Raw genomic sequence first — 22,581 nt, 5'->3', positions numbered from 1 at the left:
TTTTAAAAAATATGAAAATAATTTTACTAATGGAAAGAAACTATCCAAACAAACCATACATAAAGTGATCACTACCTCTTGCACCTTCTATTAAATTTTGTTCTCTTTTTTATATTCCTGAATTTTTGTAACTTTGTTTTGTTTTCAAAACTTATACATATTCATTTGAAAATGTAAACCACAGCAGGATGTATAAGGAAGAAAGTTAAAAAAATCATTCATAATCCTATTTCCACATAGAATCACTTGATATATTCTTTTTGTATCTTTTCCTGCATCTTTATAAAAACAGAGAAGTGTAGAAAGACAGATGGGCAAACAGGTAAATGGAAATAATTTGATAATTATTAATATTATTATTATTAAATTATTAAAATAATCATGTATATATGCAAATTTTATCTAAATATACTGTATTTGTTTTAGCTAAAACTAAAAAGGAAAAAAAAAAGATTAGAAACTTGTCAGATTTAAAGTAACTATTTACAGAAAAGAGAAAGTAATGGCTAAAGTATTTTTCTATACTTAATCCAAAATGTCTTTACAAATGAACAAAATATCATCTTAATGTTTTATTCAACTATAATCCTGCTTCAAATGGCAATTTAAAATTCACAATAGAAATGAGAAAACTATTATAATTCTATTTGATTTATTATTATTATTATTATTTTGCTTCCCTTGTGGTTAACGGGGTAAAGAAACCGCCTGCAATGTGGGAGACCCGGGTTCAATCCCTGGGTCGGGAAGATCCCCTGGAGAAGGTAAAAGCGACCCACTCCGATATTCTGGCCTGGAGAATTCCATGGACTTAAGTTCATGGGGTTGCAAAGAGTCAGAAATGACTTTCACTTTCACTCTTCTGCTTTTTAGTTTGATTATAATTTATATACATCTGGGTTAATGACTTACCTTGGACGAGGGGTATCTTCTCACGGCCGCCCCTCCTGACCTTGAACGTGGGGTAGCTCCTCTCAGCCCTCCTGTGCCCCGCAGCAGCCGCTCCTTGGAGGTGGGGTTGCTCCTCTCAGACGCCGCCCCTGACCTCGGGCATGGTAAAGAGCAGTCTGAAGAGATACCCCACGTCCGAGGTAAGAGAAATCGAAGTAAGACGGTAGGTGTTGCGAGAGGGCATCAGAGGGCAGACACACTAAAACCATAATCACAGAAAACTAGCCAACCTGATCACAGGACCACAGCCTTGTCTAACTCGATGAAACTAAGCCATGCTGTGTGGGGCCACCCAAGACGGTCGGGTCATGGTGGAGAGGTCTGACAGAATGTGGTCCCCTGGAGAAGGGACTGGCAAACCACTGCAGTATTCTTGCCTTGAGAACCCCATGAACAGTATGAGAAGGCAAAATGATAGGATACGGAAAGAGGAACTCCCCAGGTTGGTAGGTGCCCAATATGCTACTGGAGGTCAGTGGAGAAATAACTCCAGAAAGAATGAAGGGATGGAGCCAAAGCAAAAACAATACCCAGCTGTGGATGTGACTGGTGATAGAAGCAAGGTCTGATGCTGTAAAGAGCAATATTGCATAGGAACCTGGAATGTTAGGTCCATGAATCAAGGCAAATTGGAAGTGGTCAGACAGGAGATGGCAAGACTGTATGTCGACATGTGCCGGGAGCCAGCACACGAGATCCTACCCGTGACAAGGTCATGAGGGAGAAAACCTGACGAGCAAGGCGGATCAGGTTTTCAAGGATTCCGAAAAGGCTAGCTCACGAGATCCCACCCATGATAAGGTCATGGGGAGAAAGCCTGACGGGCAAGGCGGATCAGGTTTTCAGGGATTCTGAAAAGCTGCCCCAAAGCTGCCCCCGGTGCTCACCTTAAAGATGGTATCTGTTCTTCTGATGCTTGCTTTAATAAACTATTCCCTAATTTCTGTGACACAGGCAGAAGGCCTTCCCCCATCTCTTCCCAAATAAGAATCAATTTAGAACTTTAATCAATAAGTTTCCCAGGTGGTGGTATTTTATGAGATTATCCAGGGTGAAAGGAGTGTTAATTTAAACTCCTTTGCTGGTATTTTAGTTTGTTTGGCAAATGCATTTATGCCCTTGGTACTAATATGCATGATTGCTTATAATATCCTAATCATAAAATAGCATAAAGAACCTGATTATATAAAAGCCCTAATAGATATAGAGCCCTTTTAAGGGGTAAAGGAGTCCTATTAGAAAACATAAGAAAAATTACTCTATAGGTGGTTATTGGGTTGTGATTTGCTTGCTGTGTTTTGCTTGCTGTGTTAGCTTGCTGTATTTTTGCCTTTAATGTGCTAAGGTTGTGTTATAAAAACCATTGTTAATATAGTTAAAGATCTAGAGAAATAAGAACTTAGCCCTAGTGTGGTAACAATAAGATGGTTGTTAATTGTCAGGAGTGCTAGGCAAAAGCTGCCTCACCAAAGTCGCAGAGTCAGTATGGGATAAACTTCTTAGGTAAATGCAACTGACAACTTTTGCAGAAAGATTAATTTTTGTATTAACAAGAATATAATTCTACTCTGTACTATTTCCCTATAACACTGTTACCTTTCAGTTAAGGTCACCATAAAAACAGAAAATAGGTTTACAATCACCTGACGTACATAAAAAGCTAATAGCCCCCAAGGCCAGAAGATCATGTGCTAACAATTACTATAGAATTAGAAAGCAAAAAAAAATCCTGCTTTTCCTAAAAATCAAAATGGTGTAATACTAATCCTGTGTAATCATGAGTAAGCATCTTGTACCTTGAAAACGTTCTGTGAGAGGGTATAAAACCGGTTGTCAAAAAGTAAAACACAGACTTGGCCCTATCAAGGCTGGTCTCACGTGTCTTCTCTCTCTCTCGCCGATGCCGTTCATCCTGAGGGTACCCCCTTGATCCTGCCGAGGCTGGACCCCGGCAGACATTCTAGGAATCAGCGAACTAAAATGGACTGCACTGGGTGAATTTAACTCAGATCACCATTATATCTACTACTGTGGGCAGGAATCCCTTAGAAGAAATGGAGTAGCCGTCATACTCAACAAAAAAGTTCGAAATGCAGTACTTGGATGCAATCTCAAAAATGACAGAATGATCTCTGTTCGTTTCCAAGGCAAAAAATTCAATATCACGGTAATCCAAGCCTATGCCCCAACCAGTAATGCTGAAGAAGCTGAAGTTGAATGGTTCTATGAAGACCTACAAGACCTTTTACAACTAACACCCAAAAAAGATGTCCTTTTCATTATAGGGGACTGGAATGCAAAAGTAGGAAGTCAAGAAACAGCTGGAGTAACAGGCAAATTTGGCCTTGGAGTACGGAATGAAGCAGGGCAAAGGCTAATAGAGTTTTGCCAAGAGGACGCACTGCTCATAGCAAACACCCTCTTCCAACAACACAAGAGAAGGCTCTCCACATGGACATCACCTGATGGTCAACACGGAAATCAGACTGATTATATACTTTGCAGACAAAGATGGAGAAGCTCTATACAGTCAGCAAAAACAAGACCAGGAGCTGACTGTGGCTCAGATCATGAACTCCTTATTGCCAAATTCAGACTTAAACTGAAGAAAGTAGGGATAACCACTAGACCATTCAGGTATGACCTATATCAAATCCTTTATGACTATACAGTGGAAGTGAGAAATAGATTTAAGGGACTAGATCTGATAGACAGAGAGCCTGATGAACTATGGATGGAGGTTCGTGACATTGTACGGGAGATCCCTGGATCAAGACCATCCCCATAGAAAAGAAATGCAAAAAGGCAAAATGGTTGTCTGAGGATGCCTTACAAATAACTGTGAAAAGAAGAGAAGTGGAAAGCAAAGGAGAAAAGGAAAGATATTCCCGTTTGAATGCAGTGTTCCAAAGAATAGCCAGGAGAGATAAGAAAGCCTTCCTCAGCGATCAGTGCAAAGAAATAGAGGAAAACAACAGACTGGGAAAGACTAGAGATCTCTTCAAGAAAATTAGAGATACCAAGGGAACAAACATTTCATGCAAAGATGGGTTCAATAAAGGACAGAAATGGTATGGACCTAACAGAAGCAGAAGATATTAAAAAGAGGTGGAAAGAACATACAGAAGAACTGTACAAAAAAGGTCTTCATGACCCAGATAATCACGATGGTGTGATCACTCACCTAGAGCCAGATATCCTGGAATGTGAAGTCAAGTGGGCCTTAGAAAGCATCACTACGAACAAAGCTAGTGGATGTGATGGAATTCCAGTTGAGCTATTTCAAATCCTGAAAGATGATGCTGTGAAAGTGCTGTACTCAATATGCCAGCAAATTTGGAAAACTCAGCAGTGGCCACAAGACTGGAAAAGGTCCGTTTTCATTCCAATCCCTAAGAAAGGCAATCCAAAAGAATGCTCAAACTACCGCACAATTGCACTCATCTCACATGCTAGTAAAGTAATGCTCAAAATTCTCCAAGCCAGGCTTCAGCAGTACGTGAACTGTGAACTTCCAGATGTTCAAGCTGGTTTTAGAAAAAGCAGAGGAACCAGAGATCAAATTGCCTGTATCCGCTGGATCATCAAAAGAAGCAAGAGAGTTCCAGAAAAACATCTATTTCTGCTTTATTGACTACGCCAAAGCCTTCAACTGTGTGGATCACAATAAACTGTGGAAAATTCTGAAAGAGATGGGAATACCAGACCACCTGACCTGCCTCTTGAGAAACCTGTATGCAGGTCAGGAAGCAATAATTAGAACTGGACATGGAACAACAGACTGGTTCCAAATCGGGAAAGGAATGTGTCAAGGCTGTATATTGTCACCCTGCTTATTTAACTTATATGCAGAGTACATCATGAGAAACGCTGGGCTGGAAGAAGCCCAAGTTGGAATTAAGATTGCTGGGAGAAATATCAATAACCTCAGATATGTAGATGACACCACCCTTATGGCAGAAAGTGAAGAGGAACTAAAAAGCCTCTTGATGAAAGTGAAAGAGGAGAGTGAAAAAGTTGGCTTAAAGCTTAACATTCAGAAAACTAAGATCATGGCATCTGGTCCCATCACCTCATGGGAAATAGATGGGGAGACAGTGGAAACAGTGTCAGACTTTTATTTTTCTGGGCTCCAAAATCACTGCAGATGGTGACTACAGCCATGAAATTAAAAGACACTTACTCCTTGGAAGGAAAGTTATGACCAACCTAGATAGCATATTGAAAAGCAGAGACATTACTTTGCCAACAAAGGTCCGTCTGGTCAAGGCTATGGTTTTTCCAGTGGTCATGTATGGATATGAGAGTTGGACTGTGAAGAAAGCTGAGCAACCAAAGAATTGATGCTTTTGAACTGTGGTGTTGGAGAAGACTCTTGAGAGTCCCTTGGACTGCAAGGAGATCGAACCAGTCCATCCTGAAGGAGATCAGTCCTGGGTGTTCATTGGAAGGACTGATGCTGAAGCTGAAACTCCAGTACTTTGGCCACCTCATGTGAAGTGTTGACTTATTGGAAAAGACCCTGATGCTGGGAGGGTTTGGGGGCAGGAGGAGAAGGGGGAGACAGAGGATGAGATGGCTGGATGGCATCACCGACTCAATGGGCATGAGTTTGAGTAAACTCCGGGACTTGGTGATGGACAGTGAGGCCTGGAGTGCTGCGATTCATGAGGTCGCAAAGAGTCAGACATGACTGAGTGACTGAACTGAGGTTAATGACTTCTAGAACATTATATCGGAGAAGGCAATGGCAACCCACTCCAGTACTCTTGCCTGGAAAATCCTATGAATGGAGGAGCCTGGTAGGCTGCAGTCCATGGGGTCACTAGGAGTGGGACATGATTGAGCAACTTCACTTTCACTTTTTACTTTCATGCGTTGGAGAAGGAAGTGGCAACCCACTCCAGTGTTCTTCCCTGGAGAATCCCAGGGACGGGGGAGCCTGGTGGGCTGCCAACTATGGGGTCGCACAGAGTCGGACACGACTGAAGCGACAGCAGCAGCAGCAGCAGTAGAACATCATACAAATGATACAAGTTAAGCATATCACTCTGGAACCAATTTTCCTAGATCCAGATCTGAACTCTGCTTTTTACTAATTGAACACCTTGGATAAACTAAAGCTTATCTTTTCATCTCTCCTTTCTGTGTCTCATTCTCTTATCTAAAATGAGAAGAATCATACATAGCATTCACTTCATTGAACAGCAGAAGAAAAACACAATGTTGTAAAGTAATTACACTCTAATTAATTTTTTTTCTACAAGAAACCCTGAGAAAATCCAGCATAGAACCACCCCTTCTTGCCTACATTATAAACAATGACTTGGGGCAGCAGTAGAAGAAAAACAAACAAACAAAAATGACTGAGAACATAAACTAATTTTTTCACACTGTTTTAAACACAAAATATCCATTAATCTAATATATCTTGTTGTACTATGTAACTGTATGAAATAATATGAAAATATGCAATACACATTCAAATAAAAATTTCAAATCAAAGTAGGTGCAAAAACAAGTTTAACAGTGTAAAATTAGAAACAGCAAATGCATTATACATTAGAGTGCTTAGTATTAGTTAGAATATGTTGAAAATTGCGCTAAAGTCATGCACTTAATTCTTGGATGGACCAGTTGCCTCTGCTTTGTTACAGAGACACGGGCTGAATCACAACTCCCAGCTGTCTTGGAAGTGTGCACTGTTGATTAGGACCGGCACACAGTGGCATGTGGAGAGATGAGTCCAATTCCATCACAATGACAGGAAAAGCAATTCTGAGCACATTTCCTACAGGGAGGGGTAGGCAGCCTAATCGCTATTTTGGTTTGGCACTGAGGACGGTGTCTCTCATAAGCGGATGCCTAATGACAGTTCTCTGTAGTGTTCATAACAATGAAGGCGAGATACATTTTAAACCATACAGCAGCTTTCCAAACAGGTAGTTTTAAGACTGTGAGATCTACAAACAACACAGTCCTTTCATCAAATATTAGTTCTTGAAATCATTCGGGGCTTAATATTTAATATATCTATTAAAAGTTCTGATTTGGAAAAGCATTGACAGTCTTGCTCTGTGACATAAATTAAGAACATTTAATATGATATATTTATATATATATTCTTTGATTTATATATATGTATTCTTATATATATTTATATATAAGAGCATTTAATATGATATATATAGCATTGTGCTGTGCTGTGCCTAGCCGCTCACTCATGTGCAACTCTTTGCAACCCCATGGACTGAATTCCGCCAAGCTCCTCTGTCCATAGGGATTCTCCAGGCAAGAATACTGGAGTGGGTTGCCATGCACTCCTCCGGGTATATTACATCATGTTGATATACATATATATATATATATGAGTGCATATATGTGTGTCTGTTTGTGTGTGTACCAATATACATACATAGATACAAATATATATCAGTTTAGTTCAGTCACTCAGTCGTGTCCGACTCTTGATCCCATGTACTGCAAAATACCAGGCTTCCCTGTCCATCACCCACTCCTACAGCTTATTCAACCTCCTGTCCATCGAGTGGGTGATGCCATCCAACCATCTCAGCCTCTGTGGTCCACTTCTCCTCCTGCCTTCAATCTTTCTCAGCATCAGGGTCTCTTCTAATGAGTCAGCTCTTCATATCATGTGGCCAAAGTATTGGAGCTTCAGCTTCAGCATCAGTCCTTCCAATGAATATTCAGGACTGGTTTCCTTTAGGATGGACTGGTTGGATCTCCTTGCAGTCCAAGGGACTCTCAAGAGTCTTCTCCAACACCACAGTTCAAAAGCATCAGTTCTTTGGCGTTCAACTTTCTTTATGGTCTGAATCACATATCCATACATGACTACTGGAAAAATCCTAGCTTTGACAAGACAGACCTTTGTCAGTAAAGCAATGTCTCTATTTTTAATATGCTGTCTAGGATGGTCATAGCTTTTCTTCCAAGGAGGAAGCATCTTTAAATTCATGGCTGAAGTCACCATCTGCTGTGATTTTGGAGCCCCCCAAAATAAAATCCCCCACTGTTTCTATTGTTTCCCCATCTAGTTGGCATGAAGTGATGGGACCAGATGCTATGATCTTCATTTTTTCAGTGTTGAGTTTTAAGCAAGTGTCTTCACTCTCCTCTTTCACTTTCATCAAGAGGCTCTTTAGTTCTTCACTTTCTGCCATAAGGGCAGTGTCATCTGCATATCTTTGAATAATATCAGGTTATTGATATTTCTCCCGGCAATCTTGATTCCAGCTTGCACTTCATCCAGCCCAGCATTTCACATGATGTACTCTGCATATAAGTTAAATAAGCAGGTTGACAATATGCAGCCTTGACGAACTCCCTTCCCTATTTGAGTTGGAGAATTCTGAGCATTACTTTGCTAGTGTGTGAGATGAGTACAACTGTGCGGTAGTTTGAACATTCTTTGGCATTTCCCATTTTTTGGGATTGGAATGAAAACCGACCTTTTCCAGTCCTGTGGCCACTGCTGAGTTTTCCAAATTTGCTGGCATATTGAGTGCAGCACTTTAACAGCATCATCTTTCAGGATTTGAAATAGCTCAACTGGAATTCCATCACCTCCACTAGCTTTGTTCGTAGTGATGCTTTCTAAGGCCCACTTGACTTCACATTCCAGGATGTCTGGCTCTAGGTGAGTGATCACACCATCGTGATTATCTGGGTCATGAAGACCTTTTTTGTACAGTTCTTCTGTATGTTCTTTCCACCTCTTTTTAATATCTTCTGCTTCTGTTAGGTCCCTACCATTTCTGTCCTTTACTGTGCCCATCTTGCATGAAGTATTGCCTTGGTATCTCTAATTCTCTTGAAGGTAACTCTAGGCTTTCCCATTCTATTCTTTTCCTCTGTTTCTTTGCACTGGTCATTTAGGAAGGCTTTCTTATATCTCCTGGCTATTCTTTGGAACTCTGCATTCAGATAGGTATACCTTTCCTTTTCTCCCTTGCTTTTCACTTTTTTTTTTCTTTTCTCAGCTATTTGTAAGGCATCCTCAGACAACCATTTTGCCTTTTTGTATTTGTTTTTCTTGGAGAAGGTCTTGATCACTGCCTCCTGTACAATGTCATGAACCTCCATCCATATTCTTCAGGCAGTCTGTCAGATCTAATCCCTTGAATCTGTTTGTCACTTCTACTGTAAGGGATTTGATTTAGGTCATACTTGAATGGTCTAGTTGTTTTCCCTACTTCTTCAATTTAAGTCTGAATTTGGCAATAAGGAGTTATGATCTGAGCCATAGTCAGCTCCCGGTCTTGTTTTTCTAAGACTATATAAAGCTTCTCTATCTTCGGCTGCAAAGAATATAATTAATCTGATTTTGATATTGACCATGTGGTAATGTCCATGTGTAGAGTCATTTCTTGTTTTGCTGGAAAAGGGTGTTTGCTATGACCAGTGCGTTCTCTTGGCAAAACTCCATTAGACTTTGCCCCGCTTCATTTTGTACTCCAAGCCCAAATTTGCCTGTTACTCTTGACTTCCTATTTTTTCATTTCTATCCCTTATGATGAAAAGGACATCTCTTTTGGGGGTTTGGAGGGTTAGTTCTAGAATGTCTTGTAGGTCTTCATATCACCATTCAACTTCAGCCCCTTCAGCATTAGCTGGGACATAGACTTGGATTACTGTGCTATTGAATGCCTTGCCTTGGAAATGAACAGAGGTCATTCTGTTGTTTTTGAGACTGCACCCAAATACTGAATTTTGGACTCTTGTTGACTATGAGGGCTACTCCATTTCTTCTAAGGGATTCTTGCCTACAGTAGTAGATATAATGGTCATCTGAATTAAATGCCCTCATTTCAGTCCATTTTAGCTCACTGATTCCTGAAATGTCGATGTTCACTCTTGCCATTTCCTGTTTGACCACTTCTAATTTCCCTTGATTCATGGACCTAACATTCCAGGTTCCTATGCAATATTGTTTTTTAAATCACTGGACTTTACTTCCATCACCAGTCACATCCACAATTAAGAGGTACAAACTTACAGTTACAAATAAGTGAGTGAAAATTAAAGTATGTGGAATATAATAAATAATAATGTAGTATCTTTATATAATGATGATAATGGTCAAACGGTACGAACTTTCAGTTTTAAGCTAAATAACTACCATGGATGTAATGTAAAGCTGGATTAATATAATTAACACTGCTCTGTTATACAGGAAAATTGTTAAGTGAATAAATTCTGAGTTATCACAAGGAAACTTTTTATTTTATTTGATATTTATAAACGATGATAGACATTCACTAAACTTACCATGGTAAATATTTCCTGCTGTATATAAGCAAACATTATTCTGTACATGTTACCTTTGTACAGTGCTGTATATAAATTATTTCCCAATAAAACTGGAAGAAAAAAAGTAGTCAGTTCTCTCTGTCTGCTGCCTAGAATCATTTTTAGGTATCCTGATTCAGTTTTATAGTATTATTAATAAATTACTACGTTTAGACATTTTAAAGTAAATCTCATTTTTTAGTTCACATAATTAAATCATTTTGCATAAAGAGAAAAATGAAATTAAAATTTTTAAAGAGTTATCACAATTTACCGTGCCCTCATAGACATTTTATAAACACACCCAATTCAACCTTCATTTAAAAAACAAAAAGCAAAAATTTTATAAGGCGATTAGTATTATATTCACTTAATGATGTGGAAAACAAGACTAAATAAATAAGCTGTCCAGGATCTCCCAATTAGTATAGTCCTGAGTTTTAAACAAACAATATAGAAGTAGAATTTTATGACTCATCATTGCTTATTGTTCCACAACATCCCATTTTCCTTTTCATGGTATAATATTCAACTGGGTATATTGCACATTTAGGCTACATTTTTGCAGATCTCCTGCAGCTATGTGTAGGTATATGACCAAATTCTAGCTGAAATTATGCATGCAATTTCTTGTAGTACCTTATATCCTTTTCTCCAAGAGAAAAGCTTGGAGTTAGGATGTAATGGCAAGACCAAAGCAGCCATACTGAACCATGGAAACTGTTTTTATAATGACAGAAAACAAGATATAAGGAAACTTTATCTCCAGCATATTAAGCTGATGTAACAATCTTGGACAGACCACATAGACGTTTCTATTTGTATAAGTTCTTATATCTTTGTGTGTACTTTTATTTTATAATATGTGTGGCATAACTGTGGTAAAATAGCCTGATAATGTATTATGACTAATGCAACATTTTTTTACATTTTTTCTTGTAATTTTCTTGTAATTCACCTATGGTGAATTCAAATAAGAATTATTCTACCTTACTATGACAATCATGGTTTATGAAGACATTTGCTTGTAAAGCTAGACAGTACACAAGTAAATCAAATGTCAATTTCTCTATCCCAGATATTATAATTTAAAACATATTAATGTAATTGTATTGATGCGCATGTGATTAAAAACAATAATATTTTATGTAGTTAGACATAACTCTATACACAAATTCCATACTGAAAGACAGATTCAAATCCACTTATTGTTGACAGCTTTAACTATAGACTATATTTATAAAAACTACCACTCAAGTATCTGAAATTTAACAATATATACATACAACAAAAAAAGTAACTATGATTATAAATACAACAAAAAGTGAAACATAAATGATTTAAAAGATTAACAAGTTGCATAATGGAAATTTCACATAGATCATGAAAACCTTTTATCAAACACTGTTGCACCCCTTGGCATAGGAAAGTGGCAAAATTTGTGTAGTCACTTCCTTCAAAAATAAAAAGTGCTCAAGAAATAGATGTAGAGGCAGAAAGTAAGAGCCCCACTGTAGGTAGTTCACTGTGATGAGCACAGTCCAAACCAAAGTACTGGACTTGTTATTATATTTAAATCATCTGTACTTGTTTTAGCATTAAAATTTCAATTATCCCTTTACCAAATTTACTTTAACAGATTATGTATAACATTTATAACTCATTCATTTTACTCTTGGTCATTTTCCAGCAATTGAGAAATCAGCATATATATATACATATAAATTTTAGTTGTAAGTACTTTTTCTTAAGTCCAATAAAAGGAGAAAGCTCCTAAATTATTTTAAAAATGTAATCATCTTAAAATTAAGAACACTTTTGTGACTTGAGAAGGCACTTGCTGTCAGTATTTCAAATGTATGCAGTTATTTACTAGGTGAATAATAAAAGCAATCTGTTCAGAGTAAAAAAAAATAAAAGATAAGATGGTATTGTGTCCATTTTAAAGGGATATTTTATATTTAACAACATAGAATATCCTAAAATGCTTACTTTTTAAATATAAAAGTAAGCAATAAAACATTTTAAATCCATTTAATAGCGATATTAATTACATACTACTTAAGCATGCATTATATTTCTGTATGTAAAACTATATTTATATACATGTATCTGTAGCTGTATTTACATCTAAAAATTGCATAATGCTAGTGACGAGGGCATTCTTCCTACTTTAGGACTTCCTAATTTCTCTTTCTCAGTAGGTCAAATTCAGGTCAGAGCACAATTATACATAATGAAGTTGAAAAGCAGATATATCATTCTACCTCATTTTCTGATTTTCACATTTCTTTTTTTTTTTTTTTCTTTAGTTAGGATCTTAATGGATCCATATAGGAAGTGTATCATTTCTCATTGGATTACTGTGTAATTGGCAAAGTGGGACTTTCCACAGGAAGAAATAGCTGTTTTCTATAACAAAGCAAGGTACCAGTTGCTTCACACTGCCAGGTCTGCCCTGGCTTTCTGCCTGGCTGCATGTTAGACCATCAGGGGAGAAGATGCAGGCAGAGAGTGATGGGCAGTGACAATGTTCTCAACAGCAGTTCTGCTTTGAAGATTACAGACAGATAAGGGCATCTTCATGTCAGCGATTTGAAGGAAAAATTCTTGTTTGACAACTATGGCATGCAATACAAATTCTTGTGATCTGGTTGTTTACAGCATTTGTGAAACTTCAGAGTTGCAGTAAATATCAATTCCAAATAATCGATGCCCTTTCTTGATTTTTTTTTCTGTTAGACTGAACTAAAGATTTCATTTTTGTTTCTGTCGGTGACCCATTATGTTTTATAGTAAATATTTATCTATTCATCTTTATTGCCAGCTCTTAGCTTAAATGGTTTATATACTGTTTTTTAGTATTATAATTAAAATGAAACATGATGAAAATGCTGATGTACAGTCTTACCAGGTGAAGATAAGGCATAGTAATGTAGATATTAAAATCAAAACTTGATTAAACATTGCAGACTGTGTACGTTGAATGGCTCTGTGTAGATCATTCTGAAATAATACAGAAAAAGCATACCTTAAATTTTGATAGATACTCAATAATCACGAGTTTAGTTACATTTGTTATTATGTATTACATTTTAACTGTCTTGTTCATACTCAACACACATACTTTAAATGCATACAGCAGCATATTTTTGGTTTTTCCTAGGTCAAATTAAACCTCACTATAACATTCATATTACCAAGATAATATTAATACTATGGGACATGACAAAAGCACTAAATTTTAGTTTGCTCGCCTTACAAAGAGATGTTCAATGACTCTCCAAAAGCCCTCCCTAAAGAGAATGCTGTTTTATGGAAATTTCTAATTTTAAAAGATCAGAAAATAATATGTTCAACTGAGGGGAAACTAATAGCTGGATCAAACTACAACCATATCTCAATCTCTAAGTCACAAAAAATAGCATGTATTATACCAGGCAGTTTATCATAAAAATAAAAAATTATATAGCCAATGAACACATTGAGATAAATTTCATTCATATTAAGAGAAATGTGAATTCAAGATATGAGTTTACTTTGCAGTTGAAAAAACATTAAAAAATAATATCTACTGTTATTTAAGATGAAAAAAATGAGCACACATATGTAATATTGCTCAAGTAATTTGTTACAAATATCTTGAAAGTAATTTGGTAATACAGGTCAAAATTCACAAGTATGCCCTTTTCAGTTCTTGCATTCAACATTTAATTAGTATTTATCCCATAATATAATTTCTAAAAGTTAACCACATGAAAACTATGAGATGGAAGTTGAATATTTATGTATGGTCATCTTCATTACAAAATTATAATATTTCCTATATTTTGTATATTATTTGTTGTATAAAATATAGATATAAATAACATTGCATAATATCTATATTGTATGATGTATAATATATTACATTACTTTGTATACTATTTATTTGTATCTGTTTTTTATATATTTTGTATAATCATTATTATAAAATTATAATATAAATATGAATGTTCATTCCTATTAAAATAACTAAAAATGAAATAGAAAATGGTTGAATAAATTGATTAAAATTAGATAGCAGACTTACATGCATCCATCAAAAATGGTTTGAACATAAATATTTATTGACATAGGAACTTGTATTCGACAAAAATTCAAATCATAAAATTAAACATAAAATTTCGTGTGTGTGTGCTTTCATAGAAAATATTTGAAGGATATAAATTATTACTAGTGTCTAGCCTGTGTGGAAGATTTGTAGTTTTGCATAATGTTTTACTTTATAGTCTTCTGTTTTATAAATTTTCATAATAATTTTTTAACAGTCTGAATAACTGTACTACATGAGATAAATAGGTAGTTCAGCTGGTAAAGAATCTGCCTGCAATGCAGGAGACCCTGGTTCGAGTCCTGGGTTGAGAAGATACCCTGGAGGAGGGAACGGTTACCCACTCCAGTATTCTTGCCTGGAGAATTCCATGGATAGAGGAGCCTAGCGGGCTATAGTCCATGCAGTCACAAAGTCAGACACAACTGAGCCACTTTCACTTTCAATACAAAATAAAACCTCAATGAGCCATTATTTTATCTTTTTCTACCACACATTTAACCAGAACTTTTATTATGAAAACAAAAAAACTAAGTTGATTAAAACTTCACCTTGCATTCTTTACTTTCTTTTAACAGAGGTGTTAATGAACAGAAAAACAAATTAAAATTTAGCAATCAGGGAGAAAAGAAGTAAAATATAGAATTATGATGGGAAATGAATCCTAAATTAATAATGCAAAGCACTACTTTTACTCTCAATGATTGACTAATGATTCCTTTCTTAGTTAGGTTACATTTTCCAGCAACTAATAAACACAAATTAACAAAGAGTACTGGAGGATGTTTTTTTTTCATTAACAATTTAGGCAGTCTATAGTTAGTGAAATAATATTTTTTTGGACAGCTAAGAGAGCAGGATGTTTTCGTAAACCATCCACAGGCCATATGCCTCTCCCCTTATCAGCTGTGAACTTGCATGAGACTCCCGTGGTCACTTAATATATTGAGAGCTGATCAGAAACTTTCACCTGGTCGTAAATACTCAAACGCTATCCAAATATTCCTTTTGGCCAAAACTACTGCCATACTTTCTGTTAAAAAGCTATTTAAAAGAAAAACAAGTTCGCCTCCAAGCAAACTTAATTTCAGTATGATAAAATTAATAATATTGAGCTCTTACTATGTTTATGCTAGATACAAGAATTTTACACATATATGAATGTATATATAATGTAACTTAATTCTCACAGCAAGCCTGTATGTTGGTAGTTTTATTGTCTTTCAAAATGAAGACATTAGCAAAGGCGTTAAATCACTTGCTTATTTTATCAGAGTGCTTAGCTGAGAGCAGACTCATATTAATACTTGTAGAATGAATGAAAGAAGTGAAAGTGTGAAAGTGTTCGTGTCTCAGTCATGTCTGATTCTTTGCAACCCCATGGACTGCCAGCCAGGCTCCTCTGTCCATAGAATTCTCCAGACAAGAATACTGGAGTCAGTTGCCATTCCCTTCTCCAGGGGATCTTCCCGACCCAGGGAAAGAACCCAGGTCTTCTGCACTGCAGGGAACTTCTTTATCATCTGAGCCACCAGGGTAGAATAAATGACTGAATAGCAAGTAGCAAACATCAGCTCACTCGTAAGTATCCAAGCCTATTATATTTTGGTCCTAGTTATAAATCAGTCCTTTCAAACAGAGTTGGCCTTAGGCAAAATGCAATGGTAGTACATCTCTGAGTTCTGCATCTCTTTTTTCCTGCTTCCCCTTCCCCCTCCCTATTCCCAACCGAACCCAACCTAAAAAGTTAACTTTACATGAGGACCTTCCAGCTCCAATATAGCGCCTTAGAAAACTCCACAGATTTTTATGGAATGTGAGACTACCTAGAGTTTGACAACATTACCTCCTGAAGCCTTAAACCTAGGGGTCCTGTTATACATAACGAGATTGCTTTAGAAGGAAATGCTATCTCTTCAGAAGATTGGTAATAAGTTTGACCATCCAAACAGCAGTCAGCTTTGGTTTGGTGATCTTTAGACTATCTGAATTATTTTTGTTTACTATTTCATCAGTCAGTCAGTCAGTCAGTTCAGTTGCTCAGTCGTGTCCGACTCTTCGAGACCCCATGAATCGCAGCACGCCAGGCCTCCCTGTCCATCACCAACTCCCAGAGTTTACTCAAACTCATGCCCATTGAGTCGGTGATGTAATCCAGCCATCTCATCCTCTGTCGTCCCCTTCTCCTCTTGCCCCCAATCCCTCCCAGGATCAGGGTCTTTTCCAATGAGTCAACTCTTCGCATGAGGTGGCCAAAGTATTGGAGTTTCAGCTTCAGCATCAGTCCATCCAATGAACACCCAGGACTGATCTCCTCCAGGATGGACTGGTTGGATCTCCTTGCATAGGGCCTTATAAAAGAAGGGACTTGACAATAAGGGCGTTTCACCAATTTTCATTCTCATTAGGATATAAACAGACTTAGGGTCTATTGGCTTAGACATCTATGCAACACATCACTTTAGTGAGGTAAGAAATAATGGAACATTGAAAAATACTTTTGTTTTTGCACTTGTATTTTATACTTACAATCATATTTTCCAAGGCATGTTTGGCAAGCCAACAGTTTAGAAAAACTGGGACAAATAGATTTCTTAAGGAAGGCCAGAATATCTGGAAGACAAATCAAAACTAAACTTTTATCTCCAAGCAAGAAATCGACGTGATTGAGAAGAAAAGTAAAACAAAAATAAGTTATTAAAGACAATATAATGATATAAAACATGTGGCAAATACTCTAAACTCATATGATTATTGAAATGAAGGGGCAGACAGAATCCTTTCATTCTTGTCTGTCCTAAGGAAAAATTCTTTGCAAAGTTATTGTGGAAGCAGAAAGAAGATAATCAGCTCTCGTGGGATATCAGCTATAACTGTGCTAATTCCATCACTAAATCTTTTGGTATGACTCTTATAATAGATATCATCTTTTTCTTTTCTGGAACTGGAGGTAAAAGTAGGTGTAAGGAGACAGTGCTTTACTTTTCTATAACGTAGTTACTCTCTCAGATTCAAACATTTACGTGACACTGGGGAACTGTATTCCATTGGAATTATATTTAATTAACCTGTCATTCAATCTGGAGCCAGTTGTTCCTCTAGATAAATCACTCAAATTAAAATAATTGTCAGAGTGAGCAACAGCTTCAGATCATACTGATTTATAGCCATGATTTTCAAATAAAATTCAAAATAAAAAGTGTTAGAAAGCATATTCCCAACAGACATTACTAAAGCTTTATCAAATAATCAAAGATTAAGATCCAATTTTGCAATGGGAAAGTGCTGGTTGCATGTTCTGTAGCTGAACAGGATCACCATGGAATTGGTCCTCCACAGACTTTAATAAAGAAGCAGACTGCTGGGTGTCTTAGTTGTTGGCAACACATTTAGCAAACAGAGAACTGGATTTAATAAATCCTATGGCTTAAACTAAAGATAAACATATTCTCAGCATGAGAAACTTTTATAAATACTTGGTTTTACTTGGCTTTTATTTCTTTAAACTCTACAATATACACAAGAAATGAAGTGATTCATTTCTAATCTGTTTAGATAAAATTAACACGTTTAAATGGTACCTCTAGAGTATATATTCCTAAAATGCATTTCATTTTGCTATTGAACTAAATCTCATTAATGTTCACTTAATTTCATAATCCAGTTATAACTGACTTTGCTATTTATTTTCTAATACCATGATTTAATACATTAACAAAAGCCTAAATTCATTCATCTGAGCTAATATATTATTTATTGCTATTTAGATTTAAAGACTTTACTTATGACTAATAACACAATTATTTCTTTTAAAGATTCTTTTAGGACTTACTGAGATAATGAAGGGAACTGCATTAATTATTTCCAAGATGAAGGGTATTCGTAAAATCTGTTCCCAGATGTTTCCCTTCCAAAAAAAAAAAAGAATAAAAATAAAAGTCAATTACAACTGAATCCTATTAAATGGGGAAAAAGCATCAGAATTCTGCTAGCAATAAGGATGCTTACATTAACAGAATACAAAATCATTATTTAGAAATGTAGCAATAACTTTTAGAGATTATTTTGCTACATGTAGTTGTGCCCTCTCAATTTTGCAGAGTTTAAGTAAACCAAATGCTCATAGTAATCCATGAATATTGCACATAGCACATTTTAATCATATAATATTGCATCATAAAAGTTACTAGTAAAAATAAAACAATTAAGAAACCTTACAGAATCAATGAAAAAGTAACTTTATCTTAATTTTATATCATAATATAAAGCATATTAAATAGTTTGCAAACACACACATATAACAATGGCCCTGGGAGTTAACATTGTTTTCAGATTAATAAGATTTAAAGGCAGAGTTTTCTCAATCATCTGGATTCTAGTCTCCCAACCCACAGAGTACAACAATATTAATTGGGTCTGGCTACATAATTAGTGGGGCCCAGTGAAAAATGAAAATGCAGGGCCTCTTATTAACAAATTATGAGTAATTTCAAGAAGGTGACATCAGAGCATTCAAACAAGCACAGATCCTTCTAATTGTGCAGCTCTGGGCAATTGCACTGACTAATAGGTCATTCCTGAAACTTTCTCTAATGGATGTCCAGTGAAAAAGAACTTACAACTCCCTAACGCAGTTTATTCTTTTAAGGAAAAAAAACAAAACAAAACTATCTGTTAGAAAGGCAACTTGAAATCTGACTCCTGCAATGTCTAATTATTTTATGAATGGCAATCCATTCCAGTATTCTTGCCTGGAGAATCGCATGGTCAGAGGAGCCTAGTAGGCTACATTTCATAGAGTTGCACAGACTCAAACACAGCTGAAGCGACTGAGTAGGCACTGGCTATAATATTGGGATTCTTTATTTTTCTTGAGGTCCCAAAGTCTTACAACACTACAGAGATGTAAAACACCTTACATCGCCGATCCTGCTCATGACGCCAAATTGTCTTGCTGTTGTCAGTGTTCGCTGAACCCAGGGTAGGCACGGTGTGACCTAAGATGTTAGTAGGAGGCTAGCGGAGACGTGGGAACTGCAGATACGTATATTCTCTCCTGGCCTACAGAGCAGCCATACCACAGCCTCTCTCCTGCTGACTCTGCAACCATAACAACAGACACCCTACATTCTCCCCTCTCTGACCCAACGGACATAGCCATGACGCAGCAGTAAAATGCAGCCACTTTCTAGGTGGAGCTCTCATATCCCTAAAGCAGCTCGTGACCAAGCAAGTACCTCATGATGCACATGTGCAGTGCTATAAGTGACTTGAGTTATTACATGAACATTGTTTACAAAAGGTGGGGCAAGAGCAAGAGGCTGTGGGGCAAGAGGGCCTGACCACGCCATCTTGGCTAATTTAATCTTTCCCTGCACACTGCCACTCCATAAAGCAACTTCTACATCGGGGATCGTCTGGGTTGCTAAAACAGTAAGTAAGAGATTTTGTTATCCCTGGTTCATGAGCCGTCTGCAAGCTAAATAAGAAATGGTGGAGGAGCAGGTGGAAGGCACGGAGCTGTAAGGATCTCTCTCATCTCTGTAGAGATGTAAGGATGCTTCCCTCATCACCTCCGGCTCTGCAAGGGCGCAGATAAACAACCTAGACAGCTGGACTCAGACACAGGGGCTATTTTTGGCTAAGACCTAAAACATCACCACCCCCCACCCCAAAAAAAAAAACAAACCCAAAACAGCAAAGCAAAGAGAAAGAATGTTGAGATAAGAACAGGCTACACTTACACCGATACTAAGACAGAGCAACTTATTTTCTGGGAATAAGATAGAGACCCTACAGAATAAAATGTATGGCCATTTTAAGTTCAGACTCAGAAGAGCTGCGGGCCTGAGGAGACAGGGAATCTTAACAGAGGGTGGCCCTTGGACACCCAGAACCCAGGGCTTGAGGCATCAGGGAGCTTCCGCCAAAGGCCTTAGGAAAGCCACAAAAGCCCCGCCTATATCTGCCATCAGAGCAACCCAATCACAGGCTATTTCTGGGCCAGTCAGTCAGGACCTCCCTTCTCCTGGTGCCTCCTCAGCCCTGAGGGACCACGATCAGCTGGTTTCAGATGAGGAGGAGGTGGACATAGGAGAAGCCTCCCAAGAAGATCCTTGCTCCATTGAGTTCCCAGCATGCTCAGTTGTGTCTGACTCTCTGCTATCCCACGGACTGTTGCCCACCAGGCTCCTCAATCCATGGAATTTTTGAGGCAAGAATATTGGAGCAGGTTGCCATTTCCTCCTCTAGGAGATTTTCCCTGGCCCAAGGACTGAACCCACACTTTTTATGTCTCCTGCATCGGGAGATGGATTCTTTACCATTGTGCCACCTGGGAAGTTTCCAGCTTAGAAAAAGCTAAAACTGGATGAGAACATTAAATGTTTTATATACTGAACACTATCACTTAAATACTAAATTGAGATTTGTCTTGCAAAAAAAAAAAAAACTAAGGGGCCTAACAGATTTCATTGGATCAGCACGGCTCATAAGGACAATGACTGGGATTGAAGGAGAAACATAGGATGGGTTAAAGGCTTTTCTACTTGCACTGAATCAGATATATTCAATAAACCATTTATACTTAACTTTCATTATGCAACACTTCTATTTTTTTTTATTGCTCTGGTTAATGTTACCATTTAACAGTTTTTTACATGACTCAGTTTCCAGAAGGCGTAACATTTGGCTTACTCTTTCCTCACCGTATTTTTTACTAGTCATTGTACATTGTTCCTTAATGTCAATGATTTTACACAGGAAAAGAGACTGATGTGACCAAAGAAGGGGGATGTAATGGGAATCATTATCACTGGTCACATGGCAGGATCTTTCTGCTAATGTACATTAAGATTAGCATTAGTTTTCTTAGCTGTGGAACACTGGAAAAGTTTAGTTCATAGTAAACCAAAAGCTTCTGTACCTCTGATGTTTCTCTTCATTTCCAGATCTAACACAACATTTATTTTTTATTATTTTCCCTCAAACCACTAAGAGAGTCTGATGGCTAAATGTGATTCAGTTGGGTCCATTTCTGATTTATCCTCCATATTCCAAGTCAGAGAATCTTTCTAAAATGGCAAATCTTCATCGCTAACATCCAAACCCCTCATTATATCATATGAAGCTTCACAATTTGAACTATGGCTACTGGTTTGACTTGTACCTACTGTATTCCTAACCCATCTTGAATTCAGCTATAGATTCACCACATATAGAACTGATTTTGATATGGTTCTCTGAACGAGCTAGGCTATTTCATCTTTTATAACTTTGCTCACACTTCTCCTTCTGCTTGGAATGCCCCAACCCCCATACCTTCATCACTAACTACCTTGATACATGTTTTTAACATTTTGCAGAACTTATTTGTTTCCATGACCATTAGAGTTCAATAAGCATGATATTGAATACATGCAAGTTCCAAATATTTTATAATTCTCTTCCCTTCTGGTATAATTGCTTTGATTTTGAATTTAAGCATTTGTATTTCTTTTTCTTGGATCCATGTGGATGGAAACACTCAAAAAATTTTATTGTTTTAAGTCTTCCTGCTGCAATCATATAAATCATTAAACTTATGACCACAAAGCTCAACAGAAATTTTCTGGAAGAAAGCATTTCAAGAGTACTTGGCTATATGTCCATTTTAGGTAATCTCATTTATGTTACAACTTCAACTTATTATCAATAATAAACCAATGACTTCCAATGTTGTATCTCTAGCCTGGATCAATATTGTATCTGAGAGTCAGTTTCAGATCTCCACTGTCTAATGTGTTGTTTCACATGAATGCCTCAAAGGCACCTTGTGGGTAATTTGTCTAAAAGTAAAATTTAAAAGACAATGAAAACATGAAAATCTATGGGATATAGCAAAAACCTATGGGATATAGCAAAAGCAGTTCTAAGAAGGAAGTTTATAGCAATGCAATCTTATCTCAAGAAACAAGAAACATCTCAAATAAACAACCTATCCTTACACCTAAAGCAACTAGTGTAAGAAGAATAAACAAAACTCAAAGTTAGTGGAAGGAAAGAAACCATAAAGATCAGGGCAGGAAAAAATGAAATAGAGGCAAAGAAAACACCAGTAAAGATCAATGAAACTAAAAGGTGGCTCTTCAAGAAGATGAACACAAGTCGATAAACCTTTAGCAGACTCATCAGAATAAACAGTGAGAGGATTCAAATCAATAAAATTAGAAAGGAAAAATAAGTTA

General features: G+C 37.0%; 1 protein-coding gene across 4 annotated transcripts in view; it reads right to left on the bottom strand.

The window, feature by feature from the left end:
• Positions 1-22,581, bottom strand: part of KCNT2 (potassium sodium-activated channel subfamily T member 2) — a 420,730-nt gene that overhangs the window by 245,536 nt on the left and 152,613 nt on the right. For all 4 annotated transcript variants that reach the window (XM_061160003.1, XM_061160005.1, XM_061160004.1 and 1 more), the window contains exons 6-8: positions 18,189-18,263; positions 16,886-16,969; positions 13,175-13,269 (exon numbers count right to left, since the gene is read on the bottom strand). In XM_061160003.1, coding sequence (XP_061015986.1) covers positions 13,175-13,269; positions 16,886-16,969; positions 18,189-18,263 — 254 coding nt within the window. The remainder of the gene's footprint in view (positions 1-13,174; positions 13,270-16,885; positions 16,970-18,188; positions 18,264-22,581) is intronic.

Source organism: Dama dama, chromosome 14 (assembly GCF_033118175.1).
Source record: "Dama dama isolate Ldn47 chromosome 14, ASM3311817v1, whole genome shotgun sequence".
In the NCBI taxonomy this organism is placed as follows: domain Eukaryota; kingdom Metazoa; phylum Chordata; class Mammalia; order Artiodactyla; family Cervidae; genus Dama; species Dama dama.
Note: the sequence above shows the minus strand (reverse complement) of the source record. Positions and strands in the feature narration are given on the sequence as shown.